The sequence below is a fragment of the Dysidea avara genome, chromosome 7 (assembly GCF_963678975.1).
Source record: "Dysidea avara chromosome 7, odDysAvar1.4, whole genome shotgun sequence".
Taxonomy (NCBI): domain Eukaryota; kingdom Metazoa; phylum Porifera; class Demospongiae; order Dictyoceratida; family Dysideidae; genus Dysidea; species Dysidea avara.
The window spans coordinates 22,706,916-22,732,856 of record NC_089278.1 but is presented as its reverse complement, the minus strand read 5'-3'; the positions used below and the strand labels follow the sequence as shown (position 1 = coordinate 22,732,856).

General features: G+C 39.3%; 2 protein-coding genes and 1 long non-coding RNA gene across 5 annotated transcripts; 1 reads left to right on the top strand and 2 right to left on the bottom strand.

Moving 5' to 3' along the window:
- Window positions 1-5,510: 5,510 nt before the first annotated feature.
- LOC136259865 (uncharacterized) lies at window positions 5,511-10,565 on the top strand. 2 transcript variants are annotated; one of them, XM_066053420.1, is made up of 9 exons: window positions 5,511-5,626; window positions 7,637-7,745; window positions 8,020-8,419; window positions 8,465-8,500; window positions 8,905-9,016; window positions 9,197-9,428; window positions 9,655-9,886; window positions 10,170-10,355; window positions 10,405-10,565. In XM_066053420.1, exons 2-9 carry the CDS (start codon window positions 7,647-7,649, stop codon window positions 10,464-10,466), a joined length of 1,359 nt encoding a protein of 452 aa, XP_065909492.1. In that variant the 5' UTR covers window positions 5,511-5,626; window positions 7,637-7,646; the 3' UTR covers window positions 10,467-10,565. The 2 variants fall into 2 exon arrangements, with proteins under 2 accessions (XP_065909492.1, XP_065909493.1); XM_066053421.1 differs by having other exon boundaries at window positions 5,517-5,626; window positions 7,619-7,745.
- A 186-nt stretch (window positions 10,566-10,751) lies between these two features.
- LOC136259866 (uncharacterized) lies at window positions 10,752-13,422 on the bottom strand. Of its 2 annotated transcripts, XR_010703380.1 has the most exons (5): window positions 12,728-13,422; window positions 12,325-12,539; window positions 11,396-11,627; window positions 10,962-11,156; window positions 10,752-10,887 (listed from the first exon to the last, which is right to left on the bottom strand). It is a non-coding gene; the product is annotated as an uncharacterized lncRNA (long non-coding RNA). The 2 variants fall into 2 exon arrangements; XR_010703379.1 differs by having other exon boundaries at window positions 12,325-13,422.
- Window positions 13,423-16,684: 3,262 nt separating this feature from the next.
- On the bottom strand, window positions 16,685-23,382 carry LOC136259864 (uncharacterized). The gene is made up of 8 exons (XM_066053419.1): window positions 23,226-23,382; window positions 21,649-21,757; window positions 20,630-21,137; window positions 20,471-20,579; window positions 19,144-19,363; window positions 17,484-17,691; window positions 16,965-17,165; window positions 16,685-16,836 (listed from the first exon to the last, which is right to left on the bottom strand). Exons 2-8 carry the CDS (start codon window positions 21,745-21,747, stop codon window positions 16,805-16,807), a joined length of 1,377 nt encoding a protein of 458 aa, XP_065909491.1. The 5' UTR covers window positions 21,748-21,757; window positions 23,226-23,382; the 3' UTR covers window positions 16,685-16,804.
- Window positions 23,383-25,941: the final 2,559 nt, after the last annotated feature.

Here is a 25,941-nt window from a genome sequence, read left to right as displayed (position 1 = left end):
TTCAGTGCAACAAAGTGTTCACTTAGTGACTCAAAGTATCCCACTGCTACCACACAGATATTGATTGATGTTTTAAGCAATCAAACTGTGCTGCTGCATTAAGTCTACAATGATACTTTTCGATGCAATCCGCCACCTCTAAACTTGTTGAGGCCTTTGCTAATGTTCCATTATTTTGTTTGTTAAAGTGTTTGCTGGTTTACAATGCCCCTGCATGTGCAATTGACATTTCCTCAGTACTAATCACTTTTTACCGTCCTGACATTGTGATAAATATTTTGCAGAGCCACACAGCATATTCAGCCTGCCTGAACAAGGAAAAAGAACAAAATTGAATACTGCTTTATCTATGAATTTGACCACCTAAATTTTACTAGCTAATTATACTGCAAATAACAGTGCATGCTAGCTACAGGTCATTACAGTCTCTTCTATCAAGAATCTACCTGCATGGAGTTGTCAGGATGATGCTGCCTCTACCAGTAGCTATTTCTGCCTTTCATGGATGTTTCTGACAAAAAAAAACAACTGTAGAGAATGGTTCACAAACTAGCTAGATTTGTTATTATTTTTTGTAATTCCTTTTTTTGCCTGTGATGTTGTGTGTTATCTTTTCTTTTTTGCATTCGTTCTGTACATGTATATAGCTACATATTTTCATTACTAACCAGACAGCTCATGGAAAATCTGGTTTATTTGATCTCTCCCACGTGAAGTTCCACTTAGGTAATGCATGCATAAGTGTATGACACATGTACAATTAATAGTGGCATAGGACAAGGTGTGGGCAACAAAATTTAAAGTAACTGGGGATAGTGATGGTTGACACAATTTGTAAAATGTGTAAAGTTCACTCAGCATGTGGAGTATTAACTTTCTAGGGGGTCTGGAGACATGCCCCCACAGAAATTGTTTGAAGAATCAGATGTCTTCGATTGAATTTCATAACAAACCTGACTAAATTTTATTGAAACTTAATGATGTGGGGGTAAGCCCCCTCTAAAATCAGTAAAAGTTTCTTTTTTCTCTCTCTCTCTAAAATAAAAATACATGTGTGTGTGTATGTGTGCGTGTGTGTGTGTATGGGGGGGGCTCTATCCATGTATTATTTCGAGTCCAGTTTTTTTGTACTTTGTATGTTCTAAACTCCAGATTAGCATGCCAAATATACAGGATCCTAATTAAAAATCAATCAAATCAGATCATTTATAGAAAAGTAAGCATCTTCTGATGTCATGTAAGGCCATAAAGGGTCTCTATTAAGTTTGGGTTGGAAAGAAATCATATGGTTTCGTGGATTTTTGAGTATATTATGATATGGTTTTTCAGACCCATTAGCACATTTAGCTAACTGCTCTGGAATATCGTTCTGGTACAAGTAGTGGCTGGCTTAAAGCTATATCCCTAGAACCTGTCTGGGTTTGACCATTGCCAGCCCAGAATTTATTGTTGGATTACGTCTGTGGCTTGGAATAACCTTGTTTCCTCTTTCACTTGCTTCACTCTTCTATAGACAGCTTTGGTGTCCATCTTAATTTTAGACTGTTCTCACAGCCCTATAAGAATCCATCATCATGACACTGCTGTTAACGTGACATCATTCATAATGCCCTTTCTCAAGACCATTCTGGTGCTCTTAAGGAACAGAAGGCTTCACATGATGATGGCTGACGGCCTGATTTTCCATTGATTTTCACCATGGTCGTCAGTGTTCTGCTTACTTTAATGTCTCTGTACACAGCACTAGCCTGTTTTTATTTCCTCCTCTGCTTCATGTGCTGGGGTAGGCTGCTCAGTGCAGCTGGAGAGGTGGCCAAGGATGAGAAGCATTTGACAGTTGTGGAGAAGATTGAATCTGATTTTGTTCTCTTAGTAGTGAAGTTTGAACTCCTTTTGCTTTGAGTCTTTGAAAATGTTAAAAGTTATTGCTGATCACACCACTCCTAGAAGTAGGGATGTCAAACAGGTTTTTAAAAGTTTGACAAATGGATGTTTTAGCTACAGCATCTTGTAGAGCTCGAAAAATGCTGCAGATTGATATATTAGTTTGCCACATTTGCTTTTGTGGTAGCCAGTAATTGTTAAATAAACAAATAGGCAGCTTCTCTATTGAGTACCATTGGTAGCCATGGCACAAAACAAAAACAAGTAACGTATGGGTGATTACGTCACTTTGTATTATCAATTGCGTAGAATTGCCAGGAAACTATTACAGCTAGGCGTTCAGGTTGCATCTTGTACTAACTGAAAACCAACCTATCAATTAACTGGAATGCTGTTGTGCATGGCGATCGACAAAACTAGCCTGCTGTCATCTTCCATACATTTTCTAGGCATGCAGGGAACTAAGGCCACTCCAAGTCATACCTTAGTTTCTGGTCACTCCCTAGCCAACAAAATGATGCGATGATCAGGACTTCAGGACTATAGACTCTTACATATACACCAGTACTAACACATTTTATTTAGCCAATTCATGTTGATTTTAGCAAATTAGCCAAGCTCAACCAACATTAGGAAAATTGTCGATGGCTACACTGCTTTAAAACAACTGAACACGGCAATGCATAGCTAAGCACTAAAGGAAAGGTCTGCATGCTCATGATCATGTAGCTATTTTTCCTTTCCTAGTGAAATATCTCGCTATCTATGTCAGGGAAGTATAATTAGCTATTGCTCAATGATCCAAAATGAAATTAACTATTTACATTAGAAACTCTTCATTCAAATGTGAAGTGTTAGCCCACTAGCTATGTGTTTCCAGCCTTAATCCTATTCAGTACTGAAACCTTGAGAAAGGTAACTGTCGAAGATTTGAGTCATTGTGTGCTCCAGGTTAGTGTTTTTCAGTGATCATGTGGAAAAGTTGATGTTTAAACTAAGGGTTGCCACTTGCCATTCTACGACCATACAGTTATTTAGTCATCCACAGAAAAGTTGAAGTTTGCATGAGCCCACTGGATACCAGCTTTACAATCAATGTACCAGTGTTCATTCTAATAAGGAAGTCAAAGTTTTGATCCACTAGAAGAGCTATTAGAGGACCATGCACATTTGAATTGTTAGGAAAGTTAAATCTATGGCCTATTAGGCTAGTGGTTAATGGTACATACCTAAGTTACTTTACAGTATAATAACTAGGGACAAAACTAGTCAGAAACATTTTAGTAGTGCAGCATACATACCTGACTGTTTAAGCTAATAACTGCTCTATTAGAATATCTCGATTCTTTAGCAATTTTAAAAATTAGTGGCCTTGGGTCACGTGCACTTAGGCGCCTGTAATATTAATAATAGTCCTCATAAATTGGGGTTCCAGGTTTTCCATGCGGGCAGGTGACCAGAAACTAAGGTTTGACTCTAACATTGGGGCTTATACACTCACGTAGCTACTCTAATCACGAGGAAACTCACCAGAAGAGCACTACCTTGACGAGTTCATCACTACGCAACTATGAAACGAAAAATTCTAGTGCCTAAATTGTCTGAAAGACGCGCAATTCATTGTGCTACTTTTTAATGAAATTTGCGGGAGAAGCCGGAAAATCCATAATTTTGCGGGCTTTTGACATCCCTACTAGAAGTGGTGTCACTCCCATGCCGCTCGTCCCATGCAAGCTGGCAAGAAAGAACTTATAAATTATTTTGCACTGGCGGTGACAGTGCCGGACAATGATGGCAATCAGCTATTACATAGGAGGCGGAAGGGTGCTAGAGTTGGGGGTGCCCAAAAATTTTTCTAATTCTAAGGGGGTCTGGGGGCATGCCCCCCCCAGGAAAATTTTGAAAATTAGGTATCAGGAGATTGAATTTGGAGGCATATTTGGTGGATTTAGCTGTCAATAATAATGGTATAATACATGCTTGACTGTTGTATTAGGGTGACTGCTCTATTGGGGTGACTGCTCTATAGACCTTATTCACTGAATTAATTTCATAGCGCTTATAACTCGTTGCGAAGGAGATGTCCGCCAAAGTTCGCCATTTGCAGTACCAAAACCATAGTAACATCACAATTCTCCGCCAAATTCGCCATTTGCAGTACCATAACTATAGTAACATGATAGCAACCGTTGTGCTCGCCCAGTTTTAGAACTCAAAATGGCGGCCGAAAAACTATCACCATGGTAAATAGGGACCCTTGTATGGCTTCGCGTGACATCAGAGGGCGCTTACTGTTCTAAATGAATAAGGTCTATTAGAGTATCTCGATCGTGATTGACCAGTTTCTGGAAACCTTGCTGGAGTTCAAGTGATGACTATTGCGCAATACAGCTTTAAGTTGGGGGTGCTCAGCACCCCCTCTTCCGCCGCCTATATTATACAGTGAAACCTCAGTTATCCGAACCCCTTGGTACCTAGTCTCGCGTGGCCAGACCGCTTTTTCTTCGCCACGGCGCTTATCGATTAGAGATTATAAGCGCCTGCTTCGAAAGCGCCTTTTTCGAAGCAGGCGCTTATAATCTCCAATCGATAAGCGCCGTGGCGAAGAAAAATCGGTCTGGCCACGCGAGACTATTGGTACCAGGGGTGGTCAGCTGAAAACTCCATATCTCTGAAACTGCGTATAAACATGATAACTGGACTCGCGTAGCCAGACCCCTTTCAGTATTTCTTTTGTCATAGATGGATCAAGTGCCCGTCAGTACCTAAAGACGTCTTGAAACAGTATTACTCAACTACCCTAATAAAACAGTTACAACTCTAAGGCCACTCCAATTGGTAATTATGTTTCTGGTCCTTTTTTAGGTGCGGGCGAGCGGGCGGAATTCAGCAATGACTGCTCAATTAGAGTATTTTTGTGATTTACTGACTGTTCTATTAGAGTATATCGATCCGTACTATGCACGCCGCCTATGCACGCTGCCGACAGCCCATACCAATGCAGCTATGAACTCCTATTTTTTTCGCCTACCTATAGACTGGAACTCTTTGCCAATAATTGATCATACACAATCATGCACTAACTGTAATAAAACAGAAATTGAAGAAATTTTTATGGAATCATTTCCTAGCTAACTTTGACAATTCACCCTGTTGTTTCCATTACCTTTGTCCCTGTTCCCGTTGTTCTAAGAATCCTGCATCTAACAATTTTAACCACTTGTAACTAAGTATGTAGATGTTAGAGTATAGTTATTTTTTTAATGTATGTTAGGCTATCAGTGTAGGTCACTGGTAGACCCTCAGAATTATTATTCTGTAAAGCATTATTATTATTATTATTATTATTATTATTATTATTATTATTATTTCTTGCAGGTTTTCACTGATAAAATATAAATTATGACACTCAGATAGCTAGCTAGCTAGATTTAGCATACTTGTTGCAGCCCAGTATTTGTTTCTGAAATCCAGGTTTTTCAAAAAGTTGATGCGGGCACTTTATCCATGTATTTCTGAAATTTCACTTTCACCAAAAAAGGATGTGGGCGGTGGACCAGAAACATAATTACGAGCAGTCAGTCAATATTTTTAAGCGCTACGAAATTAATTTAGTGAATAAGGCGCCTATTTATAAGCGATTGCGCTGGCCAGGAGATCTCGTGTTGTCGCCTCGAAATTGACAGGTTGATCACTAGCGAGATCACTAGTCTTAGTCGGAACCACACAACGCATAAAGAAGGTACATGGTAGACTACAGTAAATTCACTATTCATGTGTGTCGTGTCGTTGTTATTGTGCGTCATCATCTGGCCATGATCACTGCCGCGCTTGATACGCCAGCACTGAATCTTCTATGTCAGTTCCCTCGCGTACTGATGCACGTGCATGTTTACAATATGCCACTTGTGGATGTAGGCTTCACTATCGTCCAGTCCACTACATGATCACTTAGTGTCTAAGTGGAGGGCAGCGCCAGAGCTCCCAGCCAGAGGAGAAAGCAGTTTTAATGCATTTTCAGAACCGGCTGAACACTGTGGTAGTGGTGACTTCTGTGTGTGCTTTTAGCATGTGTAGGCAGTGTAATGTGTCTGTTTCCTCAACAACTATTATTGACCTAAATAGACTTCCTTTCTGGGATGGCTTCCTGTGCTGCATTCCTGGCTTCCTTCCTGGCTTCTTGTGTTGCATTTGTGGTTGGAGGGGAAATTGGTGAATATAAGCCTCCATTGAGTCCATTCCACTGTAGTTGTGAGCAAATCCTTTGCACACCTGAGATAAGAATCTTTGTTTCCATATGCAAGGAATTTGGATGTAAGAAAAATTTGATGAATTTGACAATCAGCTTAATGATGAATTTCATAATAACAAAATTTGCTGAATTTTACAATATTTATAGGGGTGAATGTCTATAGTAACACCTCCAAATTTTAAAAGGATAGCATGAGATAACATTTTAAGTTTGTCGTTTTTCCTTACATTGTCTACGAGAGGGGGCAACAGTTACCCCTTCTGGGTAATCACACAAAATCAAACCAACATGGTCATTACTTCATTGCTGATCATGTTTGAGTCTTGTCATGGCAAAATTTGGTTGGCTCTATAGACAGGTTTAACAAGAAGGCGTGGCACTATATTACATCATTTTGTGTAATGCAATTTGGATTTGCATAGAGCAAAAAGAGGGAAAATCAATGTAGGGCAAACATTTTTGAAGTATTTCTGAACACTGTAATACTGCATCAAGTAATAACTATCTGAAATACAAACCTTGTAGTCATACTTTATCAATCAATACTCAGGATTTGCTGAAAAAGAATAACAGGGTGACTTTTCTGTACACCTGGTTTATGAATGTGAAATTTAAAATACCTCCTAAAAACTTACTTTAACGTAACTTATTTTACCATGCCTGGATTTATTACTGGTTTTAGTCTTGTTTATAATCAATGAGTTCCAGTTGACATCACGTTTCTTTTGCTCTACAAAAGTGACTGGTAATTTGTGCATGCGGCGCACTTTTATGATTACACCTCTTCATTAAACATGAATGTCTTCTTAAGGTCACAATGTCTTCTTAAAAATTTTTAAAAATGTTTTGCGTATGTACCAATCCTTTTAATCGAAATGAAGTAAATTCATTGCCCCTACTGTCAGAGAGAGATATGTTAAAGTCTAGTTACTAATGTGTTAATTCATAAATGCCTATGCAGTGAGGTGTTGATGGAGGTGTGGAAGAACATGTGAAAAACAGCAGATTCCTATCCTAGTGGTGTAAAAGATCTACGTTATGAGTTAGCATGTCTATAGGCTCTGTGAGTAATACACCATTGACTATTTACAGTGGGCACTGACACTCACAGGAGGTCACTTTCATGTAGGTTATGCATGTGGTGCTTGCAGTAACAAGAACCAGCACATTGAGCAAGCCTTGATGGGTACTGTAGGGTATCATCATGATTCACGATCATACCCAGTTATAACTAGTAATATGGGCTATTGAGGGACACAAACTGTCATAAATGATATAATTTGACATCATCAAATAATATGTTGAGGTGTCAGCAATGTTAGGCATTGCATAAAGGTGTCCTGATACCAGCTTTAGCTTATCAACTGTACATAGTAGATTCCCCATAGCATATGATCTAAACATGTGTGATAGAAGAAGTGGTTATCAATATCACTGAGAATGCATGATGTAGGCTGGTGTTTCTATTGTACATGTTTACAGGATCAGTTGTCTTGACAGGACCTACAAGATGCCATACATGTACAAAAAAGAGATTGATGTCGTCACTGCGATGTACTCCAAGTTGTGTGATCTTCCCATTGAGTTGATGAGACCAGCACTGAAGACGGTTAGCTAGTACACAATTGTATACTAATCCATGGTTGCACATGTGTCTATAGCTAGGCTGTTTTAGTATAGATTATTACAGCTACTGTTGTTTTTTCCATAAATTAGTGGACACTGTTTAGTAATGTTTGCTGATATGCTATCATAGTATCGTCTCACTTACTTCATCAAAAAAAATTTTTTTACATTCTTCTAACAGGATCTGCAGTGCTTAGGGGCTCTTGCTATAGAATTATACTGGTAGTTGATGTCATTATTGGTGATGTTGTTAACAGGCTAAAATTATTGGTGCTGCACAGAAGGCAAAGATTGATAAAATGTCAGACAGAGATGCAGCAATGTACATACTTGATGAAGTGATCACTAAGAGTTTACAGGTTGACATTCCCGACAAGTTTGACACATTTGTGAAAGTGTTGATTGAGTTTGACGATGATGACACTGCTGTAGCTTTAGGTAGACAACTGATGGGGAGGCTCCCACCAGACTCACAAGCTCGTATCCAACAAAAACTGTCAGGTTACCCAGGTTCAAACCCAGCAGGTTATCCTCCACAACAACCAGGTTACCCTCCACAACAACCGGGTTACCAACAGCCGGGTTATCCAGGATATCCAAACCCAGCAGGTTTCCCTCCGCAACCTCCAAGTTACCCAGGCTACGATCAATGGTCAGGTAAGTTACCATGGATATTGTAAAGTGTTGCTATGTACAGAACAGGTTATCCCCCTGGAGTTGGTTACCCTCCTATGCCAGGTAAGATGTGTGTACATGATCTGATGTTGACCTCCTACGGTAGTACCATTAGCTGGAAATTTTCAAAACTTTAATCTAACATGCCTCATCCACTTATACTCAAAATAACAATGCATTATTTTTATAAAGTAAGCAGCTATATTAAAGCTGACAAAGCAATTTTTCTTGGTCTGGTCTAGCCAGTTGCTAACTTATAAAGCTGCTCAAGAGTTGCACTTAGCCACCAATGTGGTAAAAAATTATTACTGATGCTGCTAGGAAAACAACAGATGGGAATGAGACGCTAATACAACAATGTTCTCTTTCAGAAATTTCACATTTTGGGTGGATTGTCAAGTGTGCTGTATAAGTGTTTCATGAAACTGACAAATGATGCAGTATTAGGTTTATATGTCGCACAATAGCACCACCGATAGAAGTTGAGAAATTCTTGAAGGGTTCAGGCAATTTGGGTACCAGTCAATACGCTGCAGATGATCCGAAGACCAATGCTGTCTGTCGTATCAAGCATGGAAAGTGAGTAGTTACAATCTTATTAGATCCTACTACATCTTAGTTGTCAATATGAGGCCAAGGGAAAGCTGAGGTTGTTAACTAGATACAAGATAATCACCTATAAATAAGTCTGTTTCAAACCCTACCACATAACCCTCTGGTTATGTGTATAGCTTCAGTAGTAGTTGTTGTTGTTTACAGGATGTTGGGCACAGGCTGGGTAGCTAAAGTGACACTGGAGGGTCGGAGCGTGACAGTGTTACTAACTAACAATCATGTGCTTGGAAATTTGGAAATTGCTCGCTCTCCGGACACAGAGTACCAGTTTGCTTATGTATATAGCAACAGTGAGAAGAACCCTGTAGTCATATATGGTGATAAACTGGTTCCTGACAATCCAAAAGGATTTCGTACTTGCCATCAACAAGATCAAGTAAGTGTGTTGGACGTTGCCTGGCATGATATGAAGTGATGGAATTTTGTATTAGCCCAAACAATCTTAAAATTATATATACATCAGCATTTGTGGAGCTACCAGACTGTTTGGATAATCTAGAATGCACTTCTTTTGTCTAGCACATTGGCAAGCATTATAAGCAGTTATGTATTGTGACAAGTATTGAGTTGTATTCATGGCTTATTATTTGATATCACCACAGAGAGGTGGGATCCTATTGGACTATACCCTTGTTGAGGTGTACGATAGACCTCTGATTGACACTAAGGCAGTTAGTGGGCTGGATGGACAGACACGGTCGATATATGATTGCCGGTTTGACCTGGATAATATTGCTACACCAGCTAGTACCACTACTGCTGAAACAATTACCGTCCACCATCACCCTAAAGGTGAAACTTTGAAAAAATCCAGTCAAGAAAGTCTTAGCGTGGGTAAGTACCTATAGTCAGGTACATGAGATATCTTATCATACACTATCAATCAGTAAATGTCAAGGGAGGTTTTAGGCTGACACTCTTCTAAAAGCAACTTGTGTTGTTCTGTCTTACACTTCATTGAATGAGAAAAAAAGTCTAATTTATTGTGTAAAACAAGAATCAAGGGATACAAATTTTGTATACTAGAGACATATACTATGGTACTACTGAGTATATTATGTTGTCCGCTGTGACAGAATGCAGAGTTCTAGAACATGTTGTCTCATTACCATATTAGGATATCTGCTCTGTTATTGGTGTGATACTGATGGAGGCTCATCAGGGGCACCAGTTGTCAAGGTGGAAGGCAAGGAACCTCGAGTGATTGCACTACACAGGGGCAGCTGGTCTAAAGGTGTTGACGTCAACTTTGGAACACTGATCACTACCATACTGGATCATGTAAAGGGACAAACATTTAAAGGTGAGCAGTGTGCACTTGTGATTCGTTAAAATTGTCGCTGTCTCCATAGTGATGACATTTGATGTACTATATAACCAACTGATTAGGTCAGTGAAACCATTGATAAGCTAGTTACCATAGTTAATCATCAAAGTGACGTATTCTTTTGTTGTGTTACAACTACACTGTATTGTTTGTAAAGCTACGAGGGGAAGATATCTTAGTTATTGACATGAGTATGAGGTGAAGATTTCTTGAGGTTTCTGGCTTGTTATGCCATTTGTTTTAACACCTTTCTTTGCAAAAACTTCAAATCAACACCACACTGGACTGCTGTCCAGGAAATAACTACCCTGTAAACTTTCTATGATGATTTCACTGGATCAACATAAGGTGAACCTGTTTCTACTTCTTGTAGTCTAACATATAGTTCTTTATTCTGTGCTGTAATGCATTGTTGAAAACATAATTGTTACCATCATAAGAAAGCAACAGTTATTGACTTAAAGTTGTGATGATGATTATTCCAACTTGAAGCCAGACACCTTTGGCACTATATAGAAACAAAACAAGATCATGTGATCAGGACTTGTAGCTTTTAACAATACAATGATTAGGGTCACTCACTTTTTTGAGTGCCTTTCACCAGCTTGGTGTTTAAGGATCTCAGATATACAGACACCATAGTTGAAATTATTCCTAGAACAAACTTGGACAGACAACAACTCGTAATCTTCCTGTATCCTCCTTGAAACAGTGGAGCACCGGCTGAGCCTTTGGCACTTGACAACCCATATGTCACAACAGCTGAGTTAGCTGTTGCTAAACAAAATGGTACATCAGATAGTAGCAATCCTTAAAGTTGTCCTTCCAAACTGCTTCAAACTTAGTACAGCAACACATCAACTAAGTATCTGGGAATTGTTATTCATGGAAATACTAGTAAGTACTGCTCCCCCCCCCCCCCCCCCCCCCACACACACACACACACACACACACACATGCTTGCCTAGTGTTCTGGGGCCCCCCACCCCAGTGTATATAGTGTATAAGGAACTTACAAGGATTGTCTATACAATTTCTATTTCCAGCCTTCATGGTGGGCAATTGAGATATCATTATGAAATTGTCACCTCCATGGAGCTGTACCCTCCTTTGGACAGTTCAACTGGTTTTCATTAGCTTATCACTACATGAAAATGTTATCTTCTCAAGTTCTGCTTTGTTCACTTTCATCATAGTGTAGTTCAATCCGATCCCATCTGCTTCTTTGCACAATATATTCTCATGACACTGGAAAGACAGTTTACATTTGGAGAAGCTTTTTATAGAGGTTTATTGACTTCATGTATGTAATAGTTGGACAAATGTCTAGCAACCTGAAGGATTCTCAGTTGTGGTGGCGATACATACAGGACTTGAAGACTATAATACTATTGTCATCTTAAATATGCTTTGACACAACCTCATTGTTAACTACATGTTTCAAACCAACAATTCAACCCGTCAACGCATTATTATTATTATTATCTTAGACTGTTTCGTTAGAGTATCATTATACATAGGTGGAGATCTGAAATGGCCTTACACAAAGAAGCAAGAAAGCAGTTACTGCATAGAAACTGCATGCTACACCACTTGTGTACAGAAACACAAACTATGTTTTTCAGTGCAAGGTCAGAATTTAGGCAAGTGTAAATGTATTATCTCAGCACTGGGCCAGACACTGGAAACCATTGAGCCACCAACCCACCAATAAGTGGCTACCCAGATGTAGAGTGGGGCTGGACTAAATGTTAGCTCAATAAGTATGTACAAAGCAGAAGCAGTATGCGTTTAGTGATATATTCCTATCATAGCTATCCCACTAGGGGCCATGAGAAGGCTAACAGGTAGTCGAGTCTTTATGTCAAACCTATTGAATGCATAAAATCCCCAGATCAGGCCTACTTCTGGCAACATGCACAGCACTAGGATAGTAACAACTCACTGAGTCGTGATAGTCCTGATCAAACCAGAACCATGTGCCAGTCATGTCCAAGATCTTGGAGGCTTCATAAGGTAACAGGTCATACTCACTGTTCATGTAGTTGAAGTAGAACTGTAACTGTCTGGCATCATCCTCGGTGGGGACTACAGGATTACATGTGACCAACACATACTGAGATTGGTCACCAATCCTGAGGAATCCTATGAAGCCAGTACCTTTATAATAGTAAACACAAGTACTATTTATAACCAAACTGTACAATAGGAGCATTTCCTTACAAGTACATGTACCACACTGTACAATAGTCTTATGTACACAGTGGGTTTAATGGAGAATACATAGAAGTTACAATGTAGGAGTATACTGGAAGGGCACATGCCTTCAGCAATAATCATGACCTTACATTTGAACAATGGCAGCTCAGTGGCTATTGACACTCAAGCCTGTCATCACTTCACTGCTCATGGAACTATTAGACAACATCTGGCCTTACAGACACATCTGCCACCACTAACCTGACTGCCAAATAAACCCAAACCAGAGCTATTATATGTATGCTCATTTAGAGTCCTAGCTTGTACCATATAAACTATCATCACCTCCTCTCCTAAGGAGTGACCTCATGTATGAGCTCTCATCTTCTTTCTCCTCAGTGTATTTTGTGTTAATCACACTACCTCTCTCTGCCCCTGTCTCGTTCTCTGGTCTCTCTACCCTTCCGGTCAATTGCACTGGCAATGTTTTTTGTGAATGGGGAATAAGAACTGGGGCCACCATTCTGCTTACATCGGGTCCTCTCACTTTGTGTTCAAACTAAGCTCCATAAAGTAGTTGCCAACCAAGAGACCAGCTTCTCTGCTATGGTTTATGGTTAGCAACATTAGCTCAAAATATCACCTCAGAAACCCATATGGGACAGCGATGGAGTCAAACATATCATTGTTACATCAAGACTCCTTAGTACCTCAGTTGCATATAGCTCATGATTAGCACTGTTTCACCATCAATGATAGCGGTTAAATCATTTCAAAGTTTTAGAGTTGCAATATCTCAGAGCTAGTGTCAAATGTGAAAAGCTGTCTTACAATTTTATTAGTTTACAGAGTAATTACCCACAGTGAGGATATGTTACATCACTACAAACAGCACCCCTGTTGTGACTTCATTACTTACCATTTAGGACTGACAACTTGACAGACAGACTTCTTACACTCTAATACTTCTGACTCCTCCTCCTGTGTCATTACTGACTATTGCCTCAGTTTGATATGCTGCTTCACACAAACTAACAATGATACAGTAATGTTGGTTGGTGACTCACCACCATGCATGGGGTAGAACAGATGGCCGGTTGACTCTGATTAGGTCATAGAGTAGCCCTGCTGTGGTGGATAACCCTGTACTAGTTGTTGTGGGGGGTAACCATCAGAATAACCTGATTGTTGGTAACTTAATGGGTTTGGGTATCCTGTTTGTGGGAAAACTGGTTGCTTAATTCACCCGCCCTCAATCCTCAGTCACCACCTAACCCTAAATATACATATATCACAATAAGTAAAAAGTTGTGCAATAACAAATTGCAAACCTTATATAAACAGTTTTTAAACAGTAAAGCAACTAACAAGAGAATCTGTTAATTCTTTCCGCACACTTACAACTTAGCCTGTTTTGTGCCCTCCCTTGCCAGCTCCTGGATCCCTCCCTGGAGGTGGGCTACATTGTCTGCACCTTTTCAAAGATCTAATACAGCAATCATAAAACAGACAAATTGATCTGAGAGTATGCTTCCCTCCACGTTAAAAATATATGTTAGGCCAGAAAAGTATATAGAATGAAAAAATGAAATTCAATCTTGCACCTATTAGATATAATTACTGTTAGAAAGACATTCCAAGTGTTAGTCACTATAGAACCATCTGCAACCGGGATCAAGGTATTTGATTGACGAAATTGCTTGATTTCAACCTTGATTGCTTGACAATTTAACACATATTTTTGTTTTGCTTCGAGCTAGCTTGATCGCCGCATTAATTTTATTTTGTGCACATGTTAATGGTATTATGCACAAATAGACAGATATAGTGGTGATCTTAGCCATTAAAAATACTCCAACACGATTCCATATAATAATGATGTGTGCAGTATTACTAACTGTAGTTAGCTAGTTCAAGTGGTAACAACCTCCACTGTCTTCTATTAACTTTGACAAAAAAACCTTCCCACTAAAATACTAGGTGCTTAAATATTGACATGTAGCTATAACATCTCGCTATGTCAGCTGCAACACAATACAGTGGAACCTCTTTTAATGGACCCTCCCTGTAAAGGACACTGTACATTTAACCTCCTTATAAAGGACAGTTACTGAAGTCCCTATAGACCTTTACCAATACAATTTTACCTCTGAAAGAGGACAACCTCCTTATAACAGTAAAATTTCACCAAAATTGGTTGGTCCCAAAGTGTCCGTTAAATAGAGGTTCCCCTGTATTAATAATCAAAACCTACCAATTTAATTGCATTTAGGCCATGCACCCACCAGACCGCACTGCAATGTCTCATTGCATATAAATTTGGTCATCATTAGTGTAATTTATTGCATCACAATAAATTGAAGTTAACAAGCATGCTGCACATGTAGGAATATAAGAACTTGCATATAATTGCTGTGACCTATAAGTGCACGCTATGACCTAAGGGTGTGCTATGAACTAAGAGCACAGTAATGCTGAAATAGTTTCTAGCATTACAAAATCTGTAAGCTAGTTTAACAGGTTTGGGTCACATGACGTACCACATTGTTGAAAATTGAATGGCCTAGTAAAACAAACGTTCCCACCCACTCGCCCACTATGGATTAGATAATATGTGCACATATATGCATGGCCGTATGTACATGATGTACTGATTTGGCTGCGTGTATAGTTATAGTTACAAGCAACATTTTAATGTCACTAGCTTAAGGCAATTATTTCACGGTATACTAAGGTTGATACAAAAGGCATTTTGATATATGTTATACCCAGTGAAATTTACATCGGTGCTTAACTATGGATTCAAATGTGCCAACAGCACATATACAAGGCATTTTTAATGTGCACTTTTGTGATAGTAAAAAAAAAAATCGTTTTCATAATAGGTTTTGTTTTGGTTTACACAGCCAATTATTGTCATGGTGCCACATTTTCACTAGGCAAGTGTGTACTCAAACTTCTTTACACAATCAGACAATGAATCATAAAATGATAATTGACAGAAAACATTGAGAAAATCTTGCTTAATGAAATGTTTCCTTACAGACCTGGAATGCAAAATGTTTTCAGGAAATTTCATCTATTATGCTCTTCAGTGTTCCCGTTATGCTCCTATATTACCAACATTTCTTACAATGATCTTATCGGTGAATGCTCTATTAGAGTATTTCACTACTGTTCTATTAGGAAGTGGAGTTTTTGTATGAAGTTCTATTGTAGTTTGCATTTTCCACTAACTGCTTTATACAGGAGTACCAATCTATATCTCCATTTTGAAATATCCACCTAACATGCTAGCATTATCCCTATTATGCTTTTTATTACGCTGGCATGCCTATTAGCAATAATAAAATGTTTTTAGTGGCTGTGGGCTGCATTTGAAATTAAATACAGACTCGTTCACTGATAACATCAACTGGAAGTCTTTGTGACATGTAATTTCTCAGTTGGTAAACTATTATTATTTTTGTTAAAAATATTAATTCCATAACCTGAGCTAAGTCACTCAGTATATATATATTATATGGTACCTGTATAATGAATTAGAGACAGCAAACGATGGTACTGATTATCAAGGCATCCACCGCTTCACTTGATTATATGTGCAGAGTTTTTAGAACAAGTTGTCTCATTACCATACTAGGATATCTGCTCTGTTATTGGTGTGATACTGATGAGGGCTCATCAGAAGCACCAGTTGTCAAGGTGGAAGGCAAGGAACCTTGAGTGATTGTACTACACAGGGGCAGCTGGTCTAAAGGTGTTGACATCAACTTTAGAACACTGATCACTACCATACTGGATCATGTGAGGGGAGAAACACTCAGTAATGGTAAGCAGTGTACACTTGTGATACAGATAAATGCATGTGTGAATTTGAACAGGACAACGGACTTGAAAACCGGTGAAGTGGTATACCTTAGTTGTTGACATGTGAAGCTGAGGACAAGTTTAAGTATACCCCACGGCTTGTCATGCTGTTGGTTAGCATCACACTGGACTGCCACATATATATATTATTATTATCTCTTGACCATATGATAGCTTTTGTCCTGAACAACTACCATACAGTTCCTGAGGACATAAGGTGTAAGACCTGCTTCCACTTCTTGTGGTCGCTCACATTGTAGCACATTGTTGAAAAATATATGAAAAACAAATCTACAACACATAGTTGTTACCATCATAAGAATACAACAGTTGTTGACTGAAAGTTGTGATGATGATTATTCCAACCTGTAGCCAGACACCTCGGGCACTACATAGAAGCAAAACAACTCATTTACTCACAACACACTAAACAATACACCACACACACTGACAGATAGACACACACATGCAACTGCACATAGTCTCAACCCTTACATCATAATTCGGGTCACTTACTTTTAGAGTACCTTTCACCAGCTTGGTGTTTAAGGATCTCAGATATACGGACACCATAGTTGAAATTTTCCTTAGAACCAGCTTGGCCATTGTGAATGGCAACAACTCGTAATCTTCCTGTATCCTCCTTGAACAGTGGAGCACCGGCTGAGCCTTTGGCACTTGACAACCCATATTTCACAACAGCTGAGTTAGCTGTTGCTAAGGAGACACAAAACAGTACATCAGATAGTAGCAGTCCTTCCAAACTGAATATAGCAACACATCAACTAATTATGTTTTATGGGTTATCTTTACTAGCAAGTATCTGGGAAACAATGCATAAATGAAATACTAATTTCAGTGTAAGAGCAATGGTTACCTACAGAAATATAATCATAAAGCAGTGAATTAACTAGAGACTTTAACCTTGAACACTTCACATTGTGATTTCATCATAATAAGACCCCACATGCTAGCTTTAGTGTCATTACATCTGGAGTCCCCCACCCCAGTGTACATACTGTATATGGAACTTACAGTCTATACAATTTCCATTTCCAGTCTTCATGGTGGGCACTTGAGATATCATCATGAAATTGTCACCTACATGGAGCTGTACCCCTCCTTTGGACAGCTCAACTGGTTCGATTTTCATTAGCTTATCACTACGGGAAAAAGTAATCTTCTCAAGTTCTGCCTTGTTCACCTTCATCATAGTGTAGTTTAAACCCATCTGCTTCTTCGCCTGAAACCACAACATATTCCATACTTGTATACACATGACACTGGAAAGACAGAGTTTACCATACCCAATAATAGAGGGCTGATTGACATCACATATGTAATACCGTACGGAGGGAAACTTGAATTAAACAAAAGAGTTTTGCTGGCAAAATAAACTTTGGCGATTTGTTAGTATAGCGTGCCCAAGTTTATTACTAACTGTATTACCTGGCATGCCAAGCATGGGCATTCAAGACCAGCAGCAATCAACCATAAGATCAGACCACTGAAGTAGTAGATATGTTTTGTCTGGACTTCATGCAGGGCTCGAGGATACCACATATACTACCAGTCTTACATTGTAAGATCAACATCACTGGAAGGACTCTAGCTTGATACCTTCCCAGTGGCCTTTCAGTGGTGGCTGCTCAGTAGCAGGTTTGCATGCTTGAAATGTACCGTAAAACCGAGTTGTGCAATAAAGAGCAATTTTTTTTTCTTTTCATAAGCACAATATTTGGATGGGGAAAACACAGTCATTCACCAGATTCACCAAACTTTCCCTCCAGACCAGTAGTTTGACAGGATCTAGTAATCTGAAGGTTTCTCAGTTGTGGTACTCCAATGAAGTGATGCTACAGGATCTACTGTTATCTTAGTTCAGGCCCGGGGTTCAGTAAGTTTGGATGAACCACAAAGGTCCACAGTTCACTAATGCACCACACTCAATGGAAAGACTCTAATAGAGCAGTCAAATACTCTAATATAACAGTCAATTAATTCAGTATTTTGGCATGTAATTTTCAAAATTTTCCCGCCCCCCCCCCCCCCCAGTTTGTGCATACTTTGCATGCAAAGTGTGTTTCAGACTCCTACACTACACCCAACCTTCACTTTTCCTTTGAAAAGAACCCTTCACTGAAAATCCTGGTTATAGTACTTTGACACAACCTTAGATGTTTCAGATTAGAAAGTTAATATTGATTAAAGAGAGTATCATTATAAAGACATAGACATGTAGGTGGGGATCTGAAACTTCTAACACATGGCCTTACACAAAAGAAACAGGAGGAAAGAAACCATGTACTGCATTCTGCTAGTGTTGCAGGCACAAACTATATTTTTTTCAGTGCAAGACCATATGGAATTTAGGCCATTAGCTGTAACCTGTTGAAGTTCCCAAGACTGCTCAGCACTGGGGCAGACTCTGGCAGCTATTGAGCTACCCAGACGCAGAGCACGGCTGATAACTTAGAGTACTTGTTAGCTCAATAAGTATGTACATTGTACAACATGTAGAAACAGCACGTGTTTCCTACCATGGCCATCCCACTAGCTATAATGATCATGAAAAGGCTAACAAGTAATCAAGTCTTCACATCAAATCTACTGAATGCATAAAAACTCCAGACCAGCCCCAACAAATCTGGGATCTTGTCATGTAGAATATAGCACTAGGATAGTAACAACTCACTGAGTCATGATAGTCCTGATCAAACCAGAACCATGTGCCGGTCATGTCCAAGATCTTTGAGGCTTCATAAGGTAACGGGTCATATTCACTGTTCATGTAGTTGAAGTAGAACTGTGACTGTCTGGCATCATCCTCGGTGGGGACTACATGATTACATGTGACCAACACATACTGAGATTGGTCACCAATCCTGAGGAATCCTATGAAGCCAGTACCTTTACTGGAAAAATAGTAAACAATACATGTGCTATAACCAAACTGTGCAATTAGTCTCACTAGGCCAGCCTGTATTGTTTCTTTTATCTAAAAACTATTTTTTTCTTTTGTCATTTGGTCATCTAAACCAAAATAATATGGGTTGGCCTAGCAAGACTACCGTACAATAGGAAAAAATTCCCTACAAGTATATGTACGATACTGTACAATAGTCTTATGTACACAGTTTAATGGGTTTAACGGAGAACACATGGAGAACACATAGATGTTACAATGCAGGGCATACTGGAAAGGAACATGCCTGTGAGAAGATCTACAGCAATAATTGTGACCTTCCATGTTAGCCAATGGTGGCTCAATGGTTAAACTTAATACTTCACTCAAGTCTGGTTGTCACTCAAGTCTGCTTGTCACCACTTCACTGCTCACAGAATTATTAGACATACGACCTTACAACAAGACAGACGCGTCTGCCACCACTAACCCAGCTGCCCAATAAATTCAGTTGTCTACTATGATATTTATGCTTATTTAGAGTCACTAATCATTTGATACCTCCTGCCAGATATACTCCCAAGGAGTGACCTTCTACGCTATACATGTATAAAGTAGTAGCACCTTCTTCTTTCTCCTTATACTGTATCTTACAATCAAACTCCACTTCTTTGCCCCTCTGATCTCTCTATACCCCTTGTACTTACATCTGGCCCCCTCACTTACACCCCAGTTTGTATTCAAGCTCCAGGAAACAGTTGTCAACCAAGAGACTAGCTTCTCTGCTACAGTTTATGGTTGGTGATGGCAACAATTATAATTCAAAGAAGCCCATAAGAAACAATGGAGGAGTCAGTTGTTACATCAAGACTTCTTAGTAGTTTTGGTTAACAAGCAAATGTCCCACCTCTCAGCAAGCCATCAACGATAGCATTTAACCATCTCAAAGCTTTAGAGTTACACTATAATGTCTCAGAGATAGTGTCAATGCAAAAAGTTGTCTTAAGTTTTTAGCTTGCAGAATAAAAGTGGTAACACTATAAGACGATGTGTTATGTACATCACTACAAACAGCACTCCTGTTACAGGTATGACCTCATGAAGTTCCGTTACTTACCGTTTAGGACTGACAACTTGACAGACAGACTTCTTACGCTCTATTACTTCTGCCTCATCAACCATTCCTCCTCCTGTGTCATTACTGACTATCGCCTCAGTTTGATATGCTGCGTCACACACACTAACAGTGATACAGTAATGTTGGTTGGTGACTCACCAGCTGGTGGTTGAGGCATTGGAGGGTAGCCATGCTGTGGTGGATAACCCTGTTGGTGTGGTGGATAAACCTGTTGTTGTTGTGGGTAACCCTGTTGTTGTGGTGGATAACCACCAGGATAACCTGATTGTTGTTGTTGTTGGTAACCTGCTGGGATTGGGTATCCTGTTGGTGGGTATCCTGGTTGCTGTTGGTAAGCTGGTTGTTGTGAGTAACCTTGATAAGGGAACCCTCCTGGGGGTTGACTCCCCTGGGACTGATCCCCTGACAGTTTTTGTTGGATACGAGCTTGTGACTCTGGTGGGAGCCTCCCCATCAGTTGTCTACCTAAAGCTACAGCAGTGTCATCATCCTCAAACTCAATCAACACTTTCACAAACGTGTCAAACTTGTCAGGAATGTCAACCTGTAAACTCTTAGTGATCACTTCATCAAGTATGTACATTGCTGCATCTCTGTCTGACATTTTATCAATCTTTGCCTTCTGTGCAGCACCAATAAGTTTTGCCTGTTAACAACATCACCAATAATGACATCATCAACAATAGTGACCAGCTAGTTACAAATACTTTGTTGCCTAGGAGGGAACAGGTAAAATTCAATGTTGGAGTTATAGCACTACATGACAGGATCGAATAGCAAAATAAATAGTAGATTATTAGAATATCTTTATAGCACAGACAGATCTTTTAACTCTTCATAAAATAAAATAGTAAATGGGTTTTGAGCTATATTTCATTACCTTGTAATCATTTGCATTTTAATGCACTTGATTGGACCATAGAGTTATAAGTTGGTGCTCAGGTTTTGTTACAAAGGAAAAAAATGGGTCGGTTGGTATCTTTAGTCAGGAGTGGAGACAGATGTGAAGACAGGATTTGTAGTATGCTCTTTTTACAGAAAGCACAATCCTGTTACTACACTTAGACTACGATAACACACGCTGTATACGTGCATTGTAGTCGATGACTTATCTGGCTAGTGTCTATGGATTAGTGTACAATTGTGTATTAACTAACCGTCTTCAGTGCTGGTCTCATCAACTCAATGGGAAGATCACACAACTTGGCGTACATTGCAGTGACGACGTCAATCTCTTTTTTGTACATGTACGGCATCTTGTAGGTCCTGAGAAGATAATTGATTGTGACATGCTCTTCAAATATGTTGCGTATGGGTACTTTCCATCATTTTATATTCACCAACATACGATCTAACATGTCTCATTCACACTTGAATCAAAACACATACAATGAAACACACTCTAATCGGGTCATAGTATAATAATTGTCAGCCTGTCTAAGAGTATAAATCTCCAGAGTGTCATTCACACAAAGTGACTTGCCAAATGTAGCTACCTACTTAAGGATATGACACAGCAAATTTGATGCAAGCCCAACACAAAACATATCACTTTAACAAAGATACACTTCCACTCAATACAAAATTAGGGGAGGCTTACGGCGGAGGATCCCTGGAGATGGCCCTAATTTTGAGATGAAAAGTATGAAATCTGATATTCAGTCTTTCCTTAATACAAATCAAGCTCACTTGGTTGGCCTGTGTGAGAACTAGTTTTCTAAAATTCCAGGCTTACTTTGGGATTCTAAGCTGTATGGGTATCAGACAACACACTGCAGTTAGAGCTCCTTAGAATTCCCTATCTATACAACACTTCATGATGTGCCACCTACTAGCATCCTTCACTTAGCCTACTTCTGTTGTGATTTTGAGTTTTCTTCAATATACTTAATAAGATTGCCCACCTACATCAAGCTTGAGGAAGTGGCTAATGAGAAACAAGGAATCTTGCTTTGCCTGGCCTAAAGCATTTCTTGATAATGGGTACAGACAGAAAGGGATTTTCAGCTATGTTTGTTCTCTCACAAGTATTATGATCAAGGAAATAGTAAACAGTTCCTCAGGACTAGTATCCTGTTGGAGGCTGTATGGTGTACCATGTCGAGGGGGTGTCGCATTGGTATCTGCTGTAGTTAGGTATGCGACCGCAGTCAAAGTCTTGACAGCCAAAATTTCCCTATGACCTAGCAATGATATTTCAGTACATATCGATCGATTGTGGGTTGGAAATTTTTGCCCCTGACTTGACTAGACACAAATTTGGTGACCTTGACCTGTGACTTAAGTTTGACCATGGTCGCAAATCTGTACCTACAGTGAGTGCCTGTGTCACCCCTTGCATGTTCATAGTGAGGGTGCACATCTGAAGTTTATAAATAATATTTACTGAATGCAAGTACAATTTCCTCAAGCAAGAACACAGCTCTCACTGCACCCGTATCTACTATCACAGATCACTACTGAAATTGCGCGATGGCATGCATTAGGCATTATCCTTACATTTCCCCAATTAGCAGGCTCTCACAACTGGTATTCAGGACCGGGGAATGAGAGACGCAATGTTTACGCTACGTTACGTTACACCTAGAAGTACTACGCAGTGCAAATTAATAAAGAAGGAAGACCAAGGAAGAGGCGAGGAAGGAGGCACACACGAGTATTCATGCAGGGTTTGTCCACGGTGACTGGGCACTTACAAGATGCTACTTCACAACACATACGTACACATACGTACCTTCACTGTGCGATAACCAAAGTGGTAACTGTCAAATAAAAGAAGACTGCGAAGGTTACTGCCGGGTGGTAAATCTATTTAAAATTCATCAGGATTTCAAAACTAAATATCAAGCCTGTGAATACATAGTCGGGCGCCGCTGGACTAGTGAATCAATACATGTACACATGCAGTCTAGGCATGCGCCAAAAAAGCCAGGACCTATCGAGTCGTCAAATCGTCTTTCATTTCACTCTGCACTTCGTTGTTTTCTTGTTGTGTAATATAACTATTTTGTTATTTGTAGTGTGTGTAATTGCTTGTTCGTATGTGTGTATGGCTGTATGGGGAGCACAATGAAACACTTGATTAGCAGTTTCGCGTCATCGCCCGCATGCTTTTGATACACCCGCATGGAATTTCATTATTGGTATTTCAGATCGAAATACTCTAATAGAACAGTCACTTTTACTCTAATAGAGCAATCAGCTATACTCTAATGGAAAAATCACTTGTTATAGATTAGTAACGTACTTTAGCTGTTTAATGCAAGAATAATCAGTGTAGATCTCACTGTTTTTTTGACAGAAATCGTCATGTTTGGATGTGTGTTGTGCTTTTGGAAAAATAATGAATAATAACCGCCCGCCCGCATCAAATTTTCAAAAATCTGAGCGAGAAACTGGTAATCAAGTTTCATTGGCCTAATAGCATAGGTATATCTATGTTAATAGGCTATATGCCTTTTGTGTCCCATGTCTTTTGACAAAAATGGATAATCTCAGGAGCGGATCCAGGGGGGGGGCTTTGGGGGCTGAAGCCCCCCTCTTCATATTTAGGCTTTACTTGATCAATATGCTGAGTATTGTAATGAAATTTTGTCTTAGCATAATTATATGATCACTAATAATACAAATACTCATAAAACCACCTTATAAACATCTTTCCAAGGTATTATCAGTGGATTTTTGCTAAAGTTTATGCAACAAAGACCCGGATCAGCATTGGAGGTGTACAAGATCGAGATACTCTAATAGAGCAGTCAGCTAACTACTCTAATAGAACATTCACTAGAAACATGTAGTTGGTTCTGTTATGGAATTTTTCCAAATCTGCCTGCACCTATACATACAATGAAGTGCATTGGTCTGTTTAAAGGACTTCATTCTGCTTGTGTAGTTAATATGTATGGAAATACTTAATTCAGGTACACAATTTCCATTGAAAATGCTCTCAGATTCAATCTTGTATTGTTCAAATTTCAAAATTTTCCACTTTCAACATAACATGCACCTATTCAGTGTTGTGCAATTGTGAGAAGGGTGCATCATGTACTTGGTTGTCTGTACCTACCCAAACTTTTCCATTAGCAAAATGCTTCAGAGAGACCTATATAATCTAAAGGCAGTATATAAAATATCTACAGGTATGAATTTTATGTGGAAATGTCTCCAAATTGCAGTATTTTAGCATCTATTTTTCAAAATTTTCCTGGGGGAGCATGCCCCCAGACCCCCCTAGTTCCAGCATGCTTTGCATGCTGGGAAGTGTGCTTCACACACCTCTACCCAAGAGATTAGTACCTTGAGTTAGCCCCCCCCTTTTATAAATCCTAGATCCGCCCCTGAATCTAATCTAATCATTTGAGATTTCTGCATTCGACTTGTATACTTGTAGTGTATACAGGTAAAGGAGGCTCAATCAAGTCAGGGAGCCCGGCTGTAAAGCCTGACTTTGGATTTGATACTGCCAGTGTGTGGAAGCAGTTGGGATGTACAAATTCAACAATTATTGAAGTGTTTACACACTACAAAGTAAAATTTATGTGGATCACATGACCACTGTTGCTGCTTTAAAATTTTTGAACGGTCACTAATGCCCCACTGCATAGTGGGGTGATTTTTAAGGCCACATTATTTACTCTTGATAAAACTTATGAATAATGTTTCATGCGTACCATCTACCATGCTTTTGACCCATGATCAATGTTTACTGAGATACCTGTATAAAACTAACTTCAGGGGTGGATCCAGAGTCTGGAAAGAGGGGGGGCACCTTGCTGAAAAAAAGTTGAAGAGCAAAAAAAAAAAAAAAAAGGTCACAACAATAATAGCTAGTTATCCTTTACCAAATATAAAAATAAAATCCTATTTATAGCTTCCTAAGTAAGCTACACTTCCCCATGAACACTGTGACTGCTTTATTAGAGTGATTGGTGATTGACTGCTCTATTAGAGTATCTCGATCTTATATACATTTTTTTAAGGGAGGGGGGGTGGATCCGCCACTGAACTTGATGGGGTAAATGTTTCACCTATTAGGTGAGCATGCATGCATGCCTAATATACCATGGCCACTTCACCTGATATATATGCCTATACCCTTGGGCTTGTGAATATATCTCCTCATGGCCATGGTATAGCTATGTATCATAGTAGAGCAGTCTATTTATTTATTTATTTTCCAAAAATGTGCAGCCTCAGTTTGAGGATTAACGCACATATGAAACATGCATACAAAATGTTTTACAATATGATTGATTATGGGATTACTGATTGGTAGGGGAAAGTAGTCACCCTACTGAAGAGAATATAATGTTCATGAAGAGACATAACTAAGTATAATAAAAACTAGTATAGCATACTGCAAGTATTGTTCTTTCAGTCTTGATTGTCAACACGATACTTTCCTGTACAGGTAGCTAAAAGCAAGTGTAAAACAGCCAAGCTGAAGCTGT

What these genes read in the sequence shown, in the direction of transcription:
- LOC136259865 (XM_066053420.1), top strand. Translation starts at nt 7,647, where the DNA reads ATGCCATACATGTACAAAAAAGAGATTGATGTCGTCACTGCGATGTAC. An exon ending in AGGCTACGATCAATGGTCAG is followed by an intron (nt 8,420 to 8,464) that starts GTAAGTTACCAT and finishes TGTACAGAACAG; the next exon opens with GTTATCCCCCTGGAGTTGGT. An exon ending in TGTCGTATCAAGCATGGAAA is followed by an intron (nt 9,017 to 9,196) that starts GTGAGTAGTTAC and finishes TGTTGTTTACAG; the next exon opens with GATGTTGGGCACAGGCTGGG.
- LOC136259864 (XM_066053419.1), bottom strand. Translation starts at nt 21,747, where the DNA reads ATGCCGTACATGTACAAAAAAGAGATTGACGTCGTCACTGCAATGTAC. An exon ending in AATGCCTCAACCACCAGCTG is followed by an intron (nt 20,580 to 20,629) that starts GTGAGTCACCAA and finishes TGTGTGACGCAG; the next exon opens with CATATCAAACTGAGGCGATA. An exon ending in AAATGGAAATTGTATAGACT is followed by an intron (nt 17,166 to 17,483) that starts GTAAGTTCCATA and finishes GTGTCTCCTTAG; the next exon opens with CAACAGCTAACTCAGCTGTT.